The following is a 15,071-nucleotide window of genomic DNA, read 5'->3' on the forward strand; positions in this document are numbered from 1 at the left end:
CTTATACTTTAATCTAGAAATTTTAATATGGCATTAACGCAGAATACTTTGATTAATAAAATAGACATTTGGCATATTTGAAAATAATTTTTTTTTATTATTTGTTAGTTGGGGAGAGTCATTCACATTGTTTAATATTTTAAAATATATCAAGATAGTTGGCATCATTGTCTTTGATTCTCTTGTTGGTTTGGGCTTACATAATGTCTTTCTTTTTTCCATTTTTATTTTGTTTTGCTTCTTAAGGACATGATGATACAACACCATGTGCGATTTTGAAAAGTATGGATAGTTTTAGCTTTCTCCAACACCCAGTCCACCAGAGGAGCTTAGAGATTCTGCAGAGGTGCAAGGAAGAGAAGTACAGTAAGGCTTTAAGTCCTCTTAACCCTGTGTTGTCACATCTATTTGGAAATGGAAATCAAGAGTATTCATGAGGGATGCATGGAGATTGCATAGGAACATGCCTTTCACAATTCTTTATGCAGACTGTATTGCTTTCTCTTGAAATTGCTGATATACCTGTTCTTTAATGTGGGTGATTTTGACTGTCCCATTTGCTATGCACCACATTGTTAATTATTTAGGCCACCATCACTGAATTGGTTTCCAATTTCTTCTTGGAAGTATCTGATTAATTGCATATAAATAAGCAGTAATTTTAGTCTTCCTTTTGGAAACTTTTAGTGAAATGTAATTAAAGTAAAATAAGAGACCAATTTGGTAAGTCTTATATATATAGAAACTCATGAAATTAACACAGTGATTATGATATTCAACACTTCCCAGAGCTTCCTCATATTTGGCTAAATTTTGTACTTGCTTATGTTTGATTCCTACATCAGCAATGTTATAATTTTGAATCTCTAGAGGATTCATTTACATTGAATATAAACCTTGACTCAGACTTTCTATGTCTAAGAGAAATACCAGAATTTCAGCATAAAAAATAACATTCAGAATACATATCTGTTTATTGTTTAAAATTGATATAAAAGATGCACTTGGTCTCCATTTCTTCCTTGGTTTTATGTTAGTCTGCATGAAATAGGTCCTTTGGTCTGCTGTGTGGTTACAATAATTGGGTGTACTCCTATTGTGATAAAAAATGAATTTTTTAGAAAATTAAGCCATTTGTTTATAGTGGGTCAAATTTACTCAAGATCTGCATTGTACATTTAATAAATTGCAATACATTTAGGTTACTACTTTTATTAGAGTTTTCTCCATAATATTTGACTGAAACTCCATAATATTTGACTTAATAAAACAACAATTTAAGTGGAATTTGCTTAAAAATAAATGCAGTGTGTTCCTTTTCGCTCTAATGGTATTAGAAAATGTGTAATGTATGTATATTTCCTTGTAGGAAGAATAAAGGTAAGTCATTTTTAAAAGCTGTCTTTAGAATTTATTCTTAGTTATTAAAATTATTTCTAAAGATACACAGTCCTCATTCTGATTGTTCATTTTGATATTCTCAATCTTTCAAAACAGTCTACAAATCATTTGAGAACAGCTTAAAAGAGCTTAAATCTAAAGTAGTTATATTTAGTTCAGTTGCTTTATTTGTTTCTTCATGATTGAGCCTGGTAACTGCAGACTGGACCATATTGTAGTTTATGGGTCTGGTTACAGCATACGCTGCATGAGGAAGTTAAACTGGCAATTCCCTGTATATTGTTGCCTTCATCTATTTTATATATGTATTCCATTTTCCACTGCAGATATATTCAGGTGCTGCTTTTTGTTTTGTTTGTTTGTTTTCTTATTTTATTTTTAATTTATTTTTACACTCCATATTCCATCCCTTACCCCCCCATCCACCGACTGCTCCACATCCCACACCTCCATCCCACCACTCTGTTTCCATGTGAATGTCCCTCCCCACCGCTCTAAACTCTCTAGGGCCATGTGAATGTCCCTCCCCACCCCTAACCTCTAAACTCTCTAGGGCCTCTAGACTCTTGAGGGTTAGATGCATCATTTCTGAATGAACACAGACCCAGAAGTTCTCTATTGTATGTGTGTTGGGGGCCTCATATCAGCTGGTGTATGCTGTCTGTTTGGTGGTCCAGTGTTTGAAAGATATCGGAGTTCCAGATTAAGACTGCTGGTCCTCCTCAAGAATCACCCTCTTCTCCTCAGCTTCTTTCAGCCTTCCCTAATTCAACCACAGGGGTCAGCTGCTTCTGTCAATTGGTTGGGTGCAAATAACTGCATTTGACTCTTTCAGCTGCTTGTTGGGTCTTCTGGAGTGCAGTCATGATAGATCCATTTTTGGGAGTTCTCCATAGCCTCAGTAGTAGTGTTAGGCCTTGGGACCTCCCTTTGAGCTGGATCCCACTTTGGGCCTGTTACTGGACCTTCTTTTCCTCAGACTCTCCATTTCCATCCCTGTAATTCTTTCAGACAGGAACAATTAGGGATCAGAGTTGAGACTGTGGGATGGCAACCCCATCCTTCACTTGATGTCCTGTCTTCCTGCTAGAGGTGGGCCTTATAAGTTCCCTTTCCCTATTGTTTGGCATTTCATCTAAGTCATTTTGAGTCCTGGGAGTTTCTCACCTCCCAGGTCTCTGATGCATTCTGGAGGGTCCCCCAAACTCCTTCCTGAGTTTGCCTGTTTACATTCTTTCTGCTGGCCCTCAGGGCTTCAGTCCTTTTTTCTCCTCACCCAATACCAGATCAGGTTTCCCTCTCTCCCATTTACCCCCTACCCCATCCACTTTCCCTCCCTGATCCCTCCCTCCCTCCCTTCCTCTCCTCCCACTTGTGATTGCTTTCTTTTCTCTCCCAAGTTGGGACTGAATTGTCTTCACTTGGACACTTCAGCTTGTTGAGCTTTTTGAGTTCTGTGGAATGTATCTTGTGTAGTCTGTATTTTTATTTTTTATTTAGCTAAAATCCACTTATAAGTGAGTACATACCATGCATGTCCCTTTGGGTTTGAGTTACCTCACTCAGGATGTTATTTTCTAGTTCTGTCCATTTGCCTGCAAAACTCGGGATGTCCTCATTCTTAATAGCTGAGTAGTATTCCATTGTGTAAACGAACCACATTTTCTGCATCCATTCTTCTGTCGTGGGACATCTAGGTTGTTTCCAGCTTCTGGCTGTCACGAATAAGGCCGCTATGAACATAGTGGAAGACTTGCCCCTGTGGCGTGGTGGGACATCTTTTGGGTATATTCCCAAGAGTGGTGTAGCTGGGTCTTCAGGTAGATCTACTTCCAATTCTCTGAGGAACCTCCAGATTGACTTCCAGAGTGGTTGTACCAGTTTGCAATCCCACCAGCAATGGAGGAGTGTTCCTCTTTCTCCACATCCTCTCCAACATGTGTTGTCACCTGAGGTTTTGATCGTAGACATTTGGATTGGTGTAAGGTGGAATCTCAGAGTCGTTTTGATTTGCATTTCTCTGATCACTAAGGACTTTGAATATTTCTTTAGGTGCTTCTCCACCATTCGATATTCCTCAGTTGTGAATTCTCGGTTAAGTTCTATACCCCATTTTTTGATTGGGTTGTTTGATTTTTTTTTTTTTTTTTGGTGATTAACTTCTTGAGTTCTTTATATATTTTGGATATTAGCTTCTATCGGATGTGGGGTTAGTGAAGATTTTTTTCCCAATCTGTAGGTTGCTGATTTGTCTTATCCACTTTGTCCTTTGCCTTACAGAAGCTTTCCAGTTTGATGAAGTCCCATTTATCAATTCTTGATCTTAGAGCATGAGCCATTGGAGTTCTATTCATGAAATTTCCCCCTGTGCCAAGGAGTTCAAGGTTCTTTCCCACTGTCTCTTCTATTAGATTTAGTGTATCTGGTTTCATATTGAGGTCCTTGATCCACTATGACTTGAGCTTTGTACAAGGTGACAAATATGGGTCTATTTTCATTCTTCTACATACAGACAGCCAGTTAGACCAGCAATATTTATTGAAGATGCTTTCTTTTTTCCATCGTATATTTTTGGCATCTTTGTCAAAGATCAAGTGACCGTAAGTGTGTGGTTTTATTTCTGGGTCTTCAATTCTATTCAATTGATCAACGTGTCTGTCTCTGTACCAATACCATGCAGTTTTTATCACTGTTGCTCTGTAATAAAGCTTGAGGTCAAGGATGTGATTCCTCTAGCTGTTTTTATTGTTAAGAGTTTTTTTTGTTATTCTGGGATTTTTGCCTTTCCAGATCAATTTGAGAATTTCTCTTTCCATGTCCTTGAAGAATTATGTTAGGATTTTGATGGGGATTGCATTGAATTTATAGATTGCCTTTAGTAGGATGGCGGTTTTTCCTTTGTTAATTCTGCCAATCCATGAGCATGGGAGATCTCTCCATTTTCTCGATTTCTTTCTTTCTGTAGATATCTGCTGAATCCATTTGGTTCATAACTTCTCTTAGTTTCACTGTGTCTCTGTTTAGTTTCTGTTTTCATGGCTGTCGATTGGTGAGAGTGGGGTGAGAGAGAATTGAAGTTATTGTCATACAGGTCTTTTCACTTGTTTGGTTAGAGTTACCCAAGATATTTTATATTATTTGTGGCTATTGTGAAGGAAGTTGTTTCCCTAATTTTTCACTCAGCCTGCTTATTATTTGTATAAAGGAAAGTTACTGATTTATTTGATTAATTTTGTTTTATTTACTTATTTGTTTGTTTGTTTATTGAGACAGGGTTTCTTTGTGTAGTACTGGCTGTCTTGGAACTTACTTTGTAGACCAGGCTGGCCTTGAACTCAGAAATCCACCTGCCTCTGCCTCCCAAGTGCTGGGATTAAAGGCATGCATCATCACTGTCCGGCAGTTGAGTTAATTTTATATCTGTCTACTTTGCTGAAGTTGTTTATCAGCATTTTGCTGTATATAAGACTCAATATCAAAGACAGATACTACCTCAGAGTAAAAGGATGGAAAAAGGTCTTCCTTCCAAGCAAATGATCCCAGGAAACAAGCAGGGGTTACCATCCTAATATCCAATAAAATAGACTTTCAACCACAAGTTATCAAGCATGATGAAGAAGGACACTTCATATTCATCAAGGAGAAAATACACCAAGAGAAAGTCTCAGTTCTGAACATCTATGCCCCAAATGCATGAGCACCCAAATTTATAAAAGAAACTTTACTAAAGCTCAAAACACACATTGAACCCCACAGAATAATAATGGGATATGTAAACACCCCACTCTCACCAATCGACAGCCATGAAAACAGAAACTAAACAGAGACACAGTGAAACTAAGAGAAGTTATGAACCAAATGGATTCAGCAGATTTCTACAGAACATTTCACCCTAAAACAAATGAATGCACCTTCTTGTCAACACCTCATGGTACCTTCTCCAAAATCAACCATACAATTGATCACAAAATAACTCTCAACAGATACAAAAAGATGGAAATAATACCATGCATCCTATCAGATCACCATGGCCCAAGGCTGGTCTTCAATAACAGCAAAAACTACAGAAAGCCCACATATACTTGGAAACTGACCAACTCTTTACTCAGTGATACATTGGTCAGGGAAGAAATAAAGAAAGAATTTAAACGACTTTCTGGAATTTAATGAAAAGGCTGATGCATCATACCCAAACTTAAGGGACACAATGAAAGCAGTGCTTAGAGGAAAGTTCATAGCACCAAGTGCCCTGGTAAAGAAACTGGAGAGATCTTACACTAACAACTTAACAGTACACCTGAGAGCTCTAGAACAAAAAGAAGCAAACTCACCCAAGAGGAGTAGAAGGCAGGAAATAGTCAAACTCAGTGCTGAAATCAACCAAATAGAATCAAAGAAAACAATACAAAGAATCTGCAAACCCAAAAGCTGGTTTTTTGAGAGAATCAACAAGATAGATAAGCCCCTACCCAAACTAACTAAAAGGTCAATAGGCAATATCCAAATTAATAAAATCAGAAATGAAAAGGGAGACAGAACAACAGAAATGGAGGAAATTAAAAAAAAAGCATCAGATTCTACTATAAAAGCCTATACTCAACAAAATGGGAAAACTCTAGATGAAATGGATGGTTTTCTAGACAGATACCACAAACTAAAGTTGAATTAAGAGCAGGTAAACTAAACAGGCCCATATCACACAAGGAAATAGAAGAAGTCATTAAAAACCTCCCACCCAAAAAGAGCACAGGGCCAGATGGATTTAGTGCAGAATTCTACCAAACCATCAAAGAAGATTGGATACTAATTTTCCTCAAACTATTCCATAAAATAGAAACAGAAGGAACACTACCTAACTGGTTCTATGAAGCCACAATTACTCTGATACCTAAACCACACAAGGACCCAACCAAAAAAAGATAACTTCAGACCAGTCTTGCTTATGAATATCAATGTAAAAATACTCAATAAAATTCTTGCAAACTGAATCTAAGAACACATCAAAACCACCATTCACCATAATCAAGTGGTTTCATCCCAAGGATGCAAGGTTAGTTTAATATATGAAAATCCATTAACATAATCTACTATAAAAACAAACTAAAAAAAAATCACATGATCATCTCCTTAGATGCAGAAAAAGCATTTGACTAAATACAACACCCCTTCATGCAAAAGTATTGGAGAGATCAGGAATTCAAGGGCCATACCTAAACATAATAAAATCTATTTACTGCAAACCAACAGCCAATATCAAATTAAATGAAGACATACTTGAAGCAATCCCACTGAAATTGGGGACAAGACAAGGATGCCCACTCTCTTTATATCTATTCAATATAGTACATGAAGTGTTAGGTAGAATAATAAGACAACAAAAAGAGATCAAGGAGATACAAATTGATAAAGAAGAAATAAAGGTATCACTATTTGCAGATGATATGATAGTATACATAAGTAACTTCAAAAATTCTACCAGAGGACTTCTCTGGCTGGTAAACGCCTTCAGCTTATTAGACCCTTAAAAAGGAAAAGGAAGCACATGATTTGAGAGCTAAATACCAGTGATATAGAATGCAAATAACAATCTGTAATATGTTTGTTTATACCTTTGCTTTAAATAAGGCACCATACTATAAGATAAACATGAAGCATTAACAACACGCACTTCAAAGTTAGGAAACAAGAAGAGGCTGGAGTTCCAGAACCACCTTTGTGTATTCACTATTAATAGTCCAAATTCATATGACCAGCCCAACTATTTTTTAAAAATTCTACCACCATGACAAACAGAGTCAAACTTCTAACTTAGGGGGACAGTGGAGATTCAAAACATGTTAACAATCAAGTTAACTCACTTTGTTAACTTTATATAAAAGAAAAAGATTGCCATAATTCTGCACCTGTTTCTTTTAAGACTTGGCAACTAAATGCCCCCAGTTTCTAAAGTTTTGTATGAAAAATCTTAAGAGTTTCTTCAAATACTTAGAATCAAGGTAAAGATATTCCATATACCCACCTTGATACGACGACAGAGATAGAAAAGGAACTGAAAGTGAGGAATTAGTTAATCTATTAAAATGGTAAAAATCTAAAAAAAAAAATGCTTTAGAATTAAAACGTGAACTCAGTAATCATGTAGGGTACCTAATACATACACAGAATTTATTTTTAACCCTAAATACTTGGAAAATGAAGTTTATAAATGCCTTTGAGGCAGCCAGTCCTCTTCCATATTTTACAAGAATGGGTCTATGTGACAAAAGAACTTGGCAGGTGTTTCATTCTAATATTAGAAAAGATTACCATTCCCATCTTTGGAATGCCTTTATTTGGTAGCTTTTACATCTCTGTCAGAGAAGCCACTGTTTATGTTGTGAGTAGCTCCATTTAGTGTTTCAACAGTCTTCAGCCAATAGGTAATAAGGAAATGGGTTTCCTTAGCAACTTGACTGGATGACCTGAGAGTCAATCTTCCTTCATTCTAGTCCCAGGAGGATTGCAGTCTTGTTTGGCAGCTTGAGTACAATGTAATTAGAGACCCTGACTTAGAATGACCTGATAAGCACCTCCTAATTCTCTGTCTTTTGGTTAGTGGCATCTATGAGCCTGGTAGTAGACTTAAAATCTCATCTTCCTGTGGAGAGTGGCCCAGTGGTAGGGCTCTTGTATAGCATGTAAACATAGTATGGTGTTGAGATAGTTTAGTGGAATAAAGGATTAGCTCAACAAACTAATGGCATTGAACACCTTGGTATTTATCTGTTAAAGGAGAACTCTCTTGCCATAAAAAGTTACCTTGAAATGAGTCATGCTGATTTAAGGATTAAAGCCATTAAATTTGTAAGAAAATTTAAGGAAAAAAAAAGAACAGGCAAAGATTTTTTTAGGATATATAATCATCAACTAAAAGTAGAGGAAAGTGATGTTAGAGTTCCCTAAGTTGAAAACATAATGCTTTTCAAATAATATTAAGAGAATAATGGTTGGCTGTAAGTATCTGCATCTGTCTCAGTTACCTGCTGGTAGAGACTGTCAGAGGACAGCCATCCTAACCTCTGTCTGCAAACACAACACAGCATCAGTAATAGTGTTCGGGTTTGATGACTGCCTGTGGAATGGATCCCAAGTTGGACTGGTCACTGGATGGCCTTTCCTTCAGTCTCTGCTCCATTTTTGTCCCTGCATTTCTTTTAAATAGGAACAATTCTAGGTCAGAAAATTTGAAGGTGGGTTGGTGATCCCATGCCTCCACTGGGTGCCCTGTCTGTTGGTCTCTTCAGATTCCCTCTTCCCACTGCTGGAAATTTCAGTTAAGGTCACCCCCATTGTGTCTTGGGAGCCTCTCACATCCCAGGTCTCTGAGACTTTCTAGAGGTTCTCCCCTGACTTTTAGAGGCTGCATATTTCCATTCATTCTCCTACCCCTCTGGGCTTCTCTCCTGTTTCCTCCCCATACCAGATCCTGCACCCTTCCCCCACTTCCCCCAGTTCCCTCCCTCCTTTTGCCTTCTGAAGTTATTTTGTTCCCCTAAGTGTGATTGAAGCATCCTCACTTGGGCCTTCCTTCTTGTTAAACTTCTTAGAGTTTGTGGGTTGTATCATGGGTATTCTATACTTTTGGTTAATATCCACTTATTAGTGAGTATATACCAAGTTCTTTTGGGTCTGGGTTACCTCACTCAGGATAATAACCCCTATGGAAGTGTTGGGGGAAGAATTGAAGGAGCTAAAGTGAAGGGGATGACAACCCCATAGGAAGACCAACAGTGTCTACTAACCTAGACCCCTGGGAGCTCCGAGACAGAGACTAAAGGAATGACCATCTAGAGACTACCCCACCTGGAGATCCATCCCATATACAGTCACCAAACCCAGACACTATTGTGGATGCTAACAAGTGCTTGCTGACAGGAGCCTGGACTGAGATGCTCTGCCAGTACCTGACAAATACAGAAGTGGATGCTCATAGCCATGGAACTGAGCACAGGTTCCTCAATGAAGGAGCCAAAGAAAGGACCCAAAGGAGTTGAAGGGGTTGGCAGCCTCATAGGAGGAACAATAATACGAACTAACCATCCCTCACCCCCCCCCCCCCCAAGCTCTCAGGGACTAAACCATCAACTAAAGAGTACACATGGTGGGACTCATGGCTCCAGATGCATATGTAGTAGAGGATGGCCTAGTCGAACATCAGTGGGAGGAGAGGCCCTTGGTCCTGTGAAGGCTCTATGCCCCAGTGTAGGGGAATGCCAGGGCCAGGAAGTTGGAGTGGGTCAGTTGGTGAGCAGGGGGAGGGGCTGAGGGAGGGGACTTCGGGGGGGGGCAGGAAAGGGGATATCATTTGAAATGTAAATAGAGAAAATATCCAATTAAAAGGAAAAAAAAAACACTTAGAAAACAAAACAAACAAAAACAACCAAAGAGCATACATAGGCTGGCATGGGCTGGTCTGAGATTCTTGGTATGTATGTAGCAGCGAACTGCCTTGTCAGGTCTCAGTTGGAAAGGATGTGCCTAATCCTGTAGAGACTTGTAGCCCTAGGGAAGAGGATGCCTGAGGAGGGGGTGGGAAGAGGAGGGTGCCCTCTCAGAGGCAAATGGGAGGGGGAATGGGATAAAGAATTCCAGGAAAGGGGACCAGGAACCAAGGAACATTAGTTTCTTGAAAATATATTTTATAGTCATGAGCTGGGTATCATTTCACTTTTTTGACCCTGTTTTCTTATAGTGATGTTTTATAATTCTCAATGTAGACATTTTTACCTATTCCATTAAGTTTATATTATTTTGATTTTATGAATGGAATTACTAGTCTTTGATCATTTGTATAGAAATAGAGTTGATTACTCCATATCAATTTAATTTCTTTTATTTTTGCTGAGTGTATTAGCTATAAAAGGTTTTTGTAGATTCTCTTTAAGACTGTCTCTGTGTGATTGGGCCATTTTTCATAAAGTCTTCTGTAAAGATGCTTGATTTATTTTTCCCAATGGATCTTAAATGTTTATATGCATATATACATTATGAAATTGATGACCTTATATTTACTGAGTCTGTAAGAAAAATCAGTTTTAAAATATATATTTTTTAATATTTCAAATATCCGTAAGGAAAAAACATTCTTTGGTTTTCAGTCTTTATGTGTAAGATAAATAGATCTCTAAAGTATGTGCTACATCTCAGCAGTGTATTTGTTGCCAAAAGGTGATACAATGGGGTCATGTTCATTATGTTTTGGTGTCAAAATAGATGAATTTTATATATATTTAGTTTTTGGCCTGCTTACTTTTATATTTCCTAGTGGTAATGCTTATATGAAGTAAATAAGAATTTTCTGTTGAATTTCCTTTTTGGCTTCATTTAATCAAGTGCTGGTGATAGTTACAGAACTTTTCTTAGTATCTGACATTTATCAAATCTTTAAAACTTAGTTTATTAATTCTGTAGAATTTTTTTCTTTAGTATTTTGAAAGTGTACTAATTTGTTTCCATTATCTGTTTTTTTTTTTTTTTTTTTTTTTTGTTAGGTATAACCCGAAAAAACCCAAGAACACCCCTTTCTGATCTTCAAGGCATGAACACTCTAAATGAAAAAAATCAACAGTAAGTTTGGTATATGTGTACAAGGCAAGATGAAATAAAATAACTATCTCATATTTTTAGATATTACTATATAGCCTGGTAGCCTGTGATTTTTCTGCCTCAAGCTGAGTGCTAGGATTATAGATGTATGCAACCCATTCAGATTTATGTTTTTGTATATTTGTGAGAATGTGTTGTGTGCATGTTTGTATGGGTGAGGGTGAATGTATATGTGTGATGCTCAGAAGACAGCCTTGGATGCCAGTTCTGTGTTTTACCTTTTTTGTGGTGACTGGGTCTCTTTATTGTTCACTACTGTATACATCAGGCTATTTGGCTCACAGTTTCTGGAGATTGTTCTGTCTTTGCCTTGTGTCTTAGCACAGGGGCACTGGGTTTATAGATGTGGCATCTAACTTTTACATTAGTTGTGCGGTTCTTTCTCAGATTCTTGGACTTATGCACCAAGTACAGAAAGCACTGAGTTGCCTCTCCTGTTCACAGATTTTGCTTTAAAATTTTATTTATTTACTTTGTCTTTGTTGGGATTGGGGAATGTGCATAGGATGTGTTTGAAAATTCGAGGAAAATGTGGAGGAACAATTTCTCTCCTTCATCCATTGAGAACCCAGATATCAAACTAATATTATCAATCTTGACAGCAAGTACCTTATTCTTTGGGCTGTCTTGCTATTCCCACCCTGGGATTTCTATTCTGTTTGCTTCTTGGTTTGTTTGAGACAGTGTATCATATTGTATAGTCTGTCTTAGAGCTTGCTATGTAAGCAGAGATGATCTTGAATTTCTGATCCTCCAACTCTGGAGTGTTGGGAATGTAGACCTGAATTACCCAACACTAGGCTTTGACTTGTGTATTTGCCAAGACATCTTTTTAGAGATAGTTTCTTTTGACTTGTTTTTTCCTTCTGAATAGGCCATGCTTTCTGAGTATGTTGTATGTGTGTGAATATGATTTCTAATTTGTAATGTTTGTATTGGTATGCAGTGAGCATTTGAACATAATAATGTAGTAACGAGATATCAGATCAGTCTTCCTTTGCACATGCACGTGCCATCTGCTCTTCCATTTGGTTTGTCCTTTTCTTCTTCTGTTGTTTGCTTGTTTTTTCTTTTTTCTTTTCTTTTTCTTTTTCTTTTTCTTTTCTTTCTTTTTTTTTTTTTTTTTTTTTTTTTTGTAAACCATAACATTTATTTTATGACTGATTGAAATCCTCAAGATGAACTGGATGCTGCAACAGCTGCTCTCTTGGGTTTTGGTCTTGTGTGCTCATGGAATCCATGTCTGAATCTGCGGTAGACAATCTTTAGGTGCCTCATCTGACCAGTCCCGGTAGTGTTTCATCTCTTAGCCTTAGCACTCCAGTTATAGTTTCTCTTGTGCTTGGCAGGGGAGCCATATTTGCCTCAGGTTGACTTCTGAAGGTGGTAGGCCCTGGAGCCACAGCGACAGCACAGTGTGTGCGACGCTCACCAAAGGATGACGTTCCTTTTGTCATCTTGCTTCTACTGGTGAGGCCAAAGAGACTGGAAGAGCTTGTTTTTTCAACTGTAGACTCTTTTCTGTGCCCAAGATCAGCTAAAGGAATACCATCAAGAACTTCTCAGCTCTTTTATGTTTCTTTTCCTTAGACACATACAGTTATTTTCTAATTTTATATACATATATGAGTTATTGTTAATATCTGATCTTCAAAATAGAAAAGGAGAATGTTGAAGACTGGTGGTAGAAATGGTGATTACCTTTTAAGTCCACTGAAGGCATTCAAGCTTGCAGCATTGTGGAACATACAACAGTGTTCACTATGCGTTTGTTTTCTTCTTGCATGATTAAAGCATTTATTGCCACATAAATCTCTGATATATGGAGGAGAAAGTTCTTTTGGCCCATGCTGGCTATGAGGTGTTTGAAAACTATTCCAAGAAAATGCACATAACTCTCTCCTACCTCTTGTGATGTAGAGGTTAAATAGCTGCTAAATGTGCAGACTTAGTTTTGGTTTAGCAGAGAAACCTTTCTCTGGAAGTTATAAGCTATTATGGTTGACTGTAGCCTCAGAAATTCTACATAGGGAATTCTAAAAATAAAAAAATTCCCCAATTTAAAATTATGTGTAATTCTTCATCTTCTGAATGTTGACTCTTACCATTGTTCTATTTTTTTGAATATTTTTTCAGGGTTTTTTTTGTTTGTTTGTTTGTTTGTTTTTCGGAGCCATGGTGGTAAGCAGTTGACATGGTGCTGGAGACGTAGCATTGAGTTCTACATCTGGATCTGTAGGCACAAGGAAGAGAGGAAGCTTCTGGGCCGGGTTTGGGCTTTGAAACCTCTAAGCCTACTCCCAGTGACAAACTTCCTCCTAATCCCTGTCAAGTATTGTCACTCCCCAGTGATCAGGCATTCAAATATTTGCATCTATGGGGGCCATTCTTATTTAAACAACTACAGTATTTATATATAAGAAGTGAGTCCAGATTGTGGTGGACTTGGAAGATATATTCCTTGTGAAAAAAGGGAGAGTGGGAGAGTCCTCTTATAGTTTTATTAGACTATGTTCAACCAGTGAAGTTGTCTCAAGTGAGGAGACATATCTGGTGCTTCTTGCCTGTCATGAGATGGAAATATTATCCCACTCCATAACTTTTTTTTCCCCAACCCAGCACAAGGGTTGAATTTAGAACCTTGTTCATGCCAGGCCAGCACTCTACACTGAGCAATATTCCCAGTCCCAGCCCTCTTTTTGCTGTGTTTGTTTTTGGTAAGATCACACTAAATTGCCCCAGCTGATCTTCAACTCACTCACATCATAGCCCAGGTAGACCTTAAACTTGTGATCCTCCTGCCTTAGCTTCTTAAGTAAGCAAAATATAGGCCTTTGTTGTAAGGTCTTGGCATCACTGTGATACTTTTTTTTTTTTTTTTTTTTGGTTTTTTGAGATAGGGTTTCTCTGTATAGCCCTGGCTGTCCTGGAACTCACTCACTTTGTAGACCAGGCTGGCCTCAAACTCAGAAATCTGCCTGCCTTTGCTTCCCAAGTGCTGGGATTAAAGGTGTGCGCCACCATGCCTGGTTATCACTGTGATAATTAATGAGCTGGTAGTCTTCTTTTTTTTTTTTAAAGATTTATTTATTTATTATATGTGAGTACACTGTAGCTGTCTTAAGACACACCAGAAGAGGATGTCAGATCTTGTTACGGATGGTTGTGAGCCACCATGTGGTTGCTGGAATTTGAACTCTGAACCTTTGGAAGAGCAGTCGGGTGCTCTTACCCACTGAGCCATCTCACCCGCCCGAGCTGGTAGTCTTGCATTTGCTTTTAACTTCTTAAATTGTTGCTTCATTAAGACTTCTTCACTTTATGCTGTTGATCAAATTTTCATTTTTTCTTTCTTGCCATTTTCTTTTATTTTGTTTGAGACAGATCTTGCTGTGTAGTCCAGACTAACCTTGAATTCAGGCAATAAGTTTCACCTAAGCTTCCAAATGCTAGGATTTATAGAAGTGTACAATTATATCTGGCTTTTGATTAAAAGCTTTATGGTTAAATTTTTACATGTTTCCTTTAAAAATTACTAGAAATATATTGTTCCACATGATTTTGGCCATGTACTTTATCGTTTGTTTCTTTTTAAGGTGTACTTTTCTGGTTCCCGAGCCTTTTCTGTGGTAATTCCACTTTTCCATGTGCTGGACAGTCTTTACGAAAGCATTTGGGCTCCTTTGATGTCTTCTTTTATCTGATTTTCTGTCTCTTTTTGGTTTTCTTTATCTCTCTCATTTCTTCACCTCTAAGGCTGCTGGCACTGGATTAAAAAGATCTTGGAGTGATCTGTAATTGTCTCTAATTGTCTCTCATACAATATACATTTGCTGGAGCATCAAGCCATGCCAGCTTTAACCTCAAATGAGAGTTGGGAATTGTTATCACCACTCACTTCTTCCATCATCACTTCAGTTGAAGCTGTCATCCCATTTTGCATGGATTATTCTAACTTAACCAGGTTTTGTCCTCAGCCTCCAAAGCTATATTTTCTACAGTAGTCAGATGACTGTTTTATAAGA

General features: G+C 37.8%; 1 protein-coding gene, 1 long non-coding RNA gene and 1 pseudogene across 10 annotated transcripts in view; 1 reads left to right on the forward strand and 2 right to left on the reverse strand.

Moving 5' to 3' along the window:
• Window positions 1-15,071, forward strand: part of Myo9a (myosin IXA) — a 195,800-nt gene that overhangs the window by 97,331 nt on the left and 83,398 nt on the right. For all 9 annotated transcript variants that reach the window (XM_085844683.1, XM_085844685.1, XM_029481617.2 and 6 more), the window contains 2 exons: window positions 247-366; window positions 10,932-11,007. In XM_085844683.1, the coding sequence (XP_085700809.1) occupies window positions 247-366; window positions 10,932-11,007 (196 nt within the window). The remainder of the gene's footprint in view (window positions 1-246; window positions 367-10,931; window positions 11,008-15,071) is intronic.
• LOC115031932 (uncharacterized) overlaps window positions 1-15,071 on the reverse strand; it is a 113,011-nt gene that overhangs the window by 5,624 nt on the left and 92,316 nt on the right. The gene's annotated exons all lie outside the window — the stretch shown is intronic.
• Window positions 12,220-12,503, reverse strand: LOC110301064 (large ribosomal subunit protein eL37-like; annotated as a pseudogene).

Source organism: Mus caroli, unplaced genomic scaffold (genome assembly GCF_978045245.1).
Source record: "Mus caroli unplaced genomic scaffold, Mus_caroli_1 scaffold_11, whole genome shotgun sequence".
Lineage (NCBI taxonomy): Eukaryota > Metazoa > Chordata > Mammalia > Rodentia > Muridae > Mus > Mus caroli.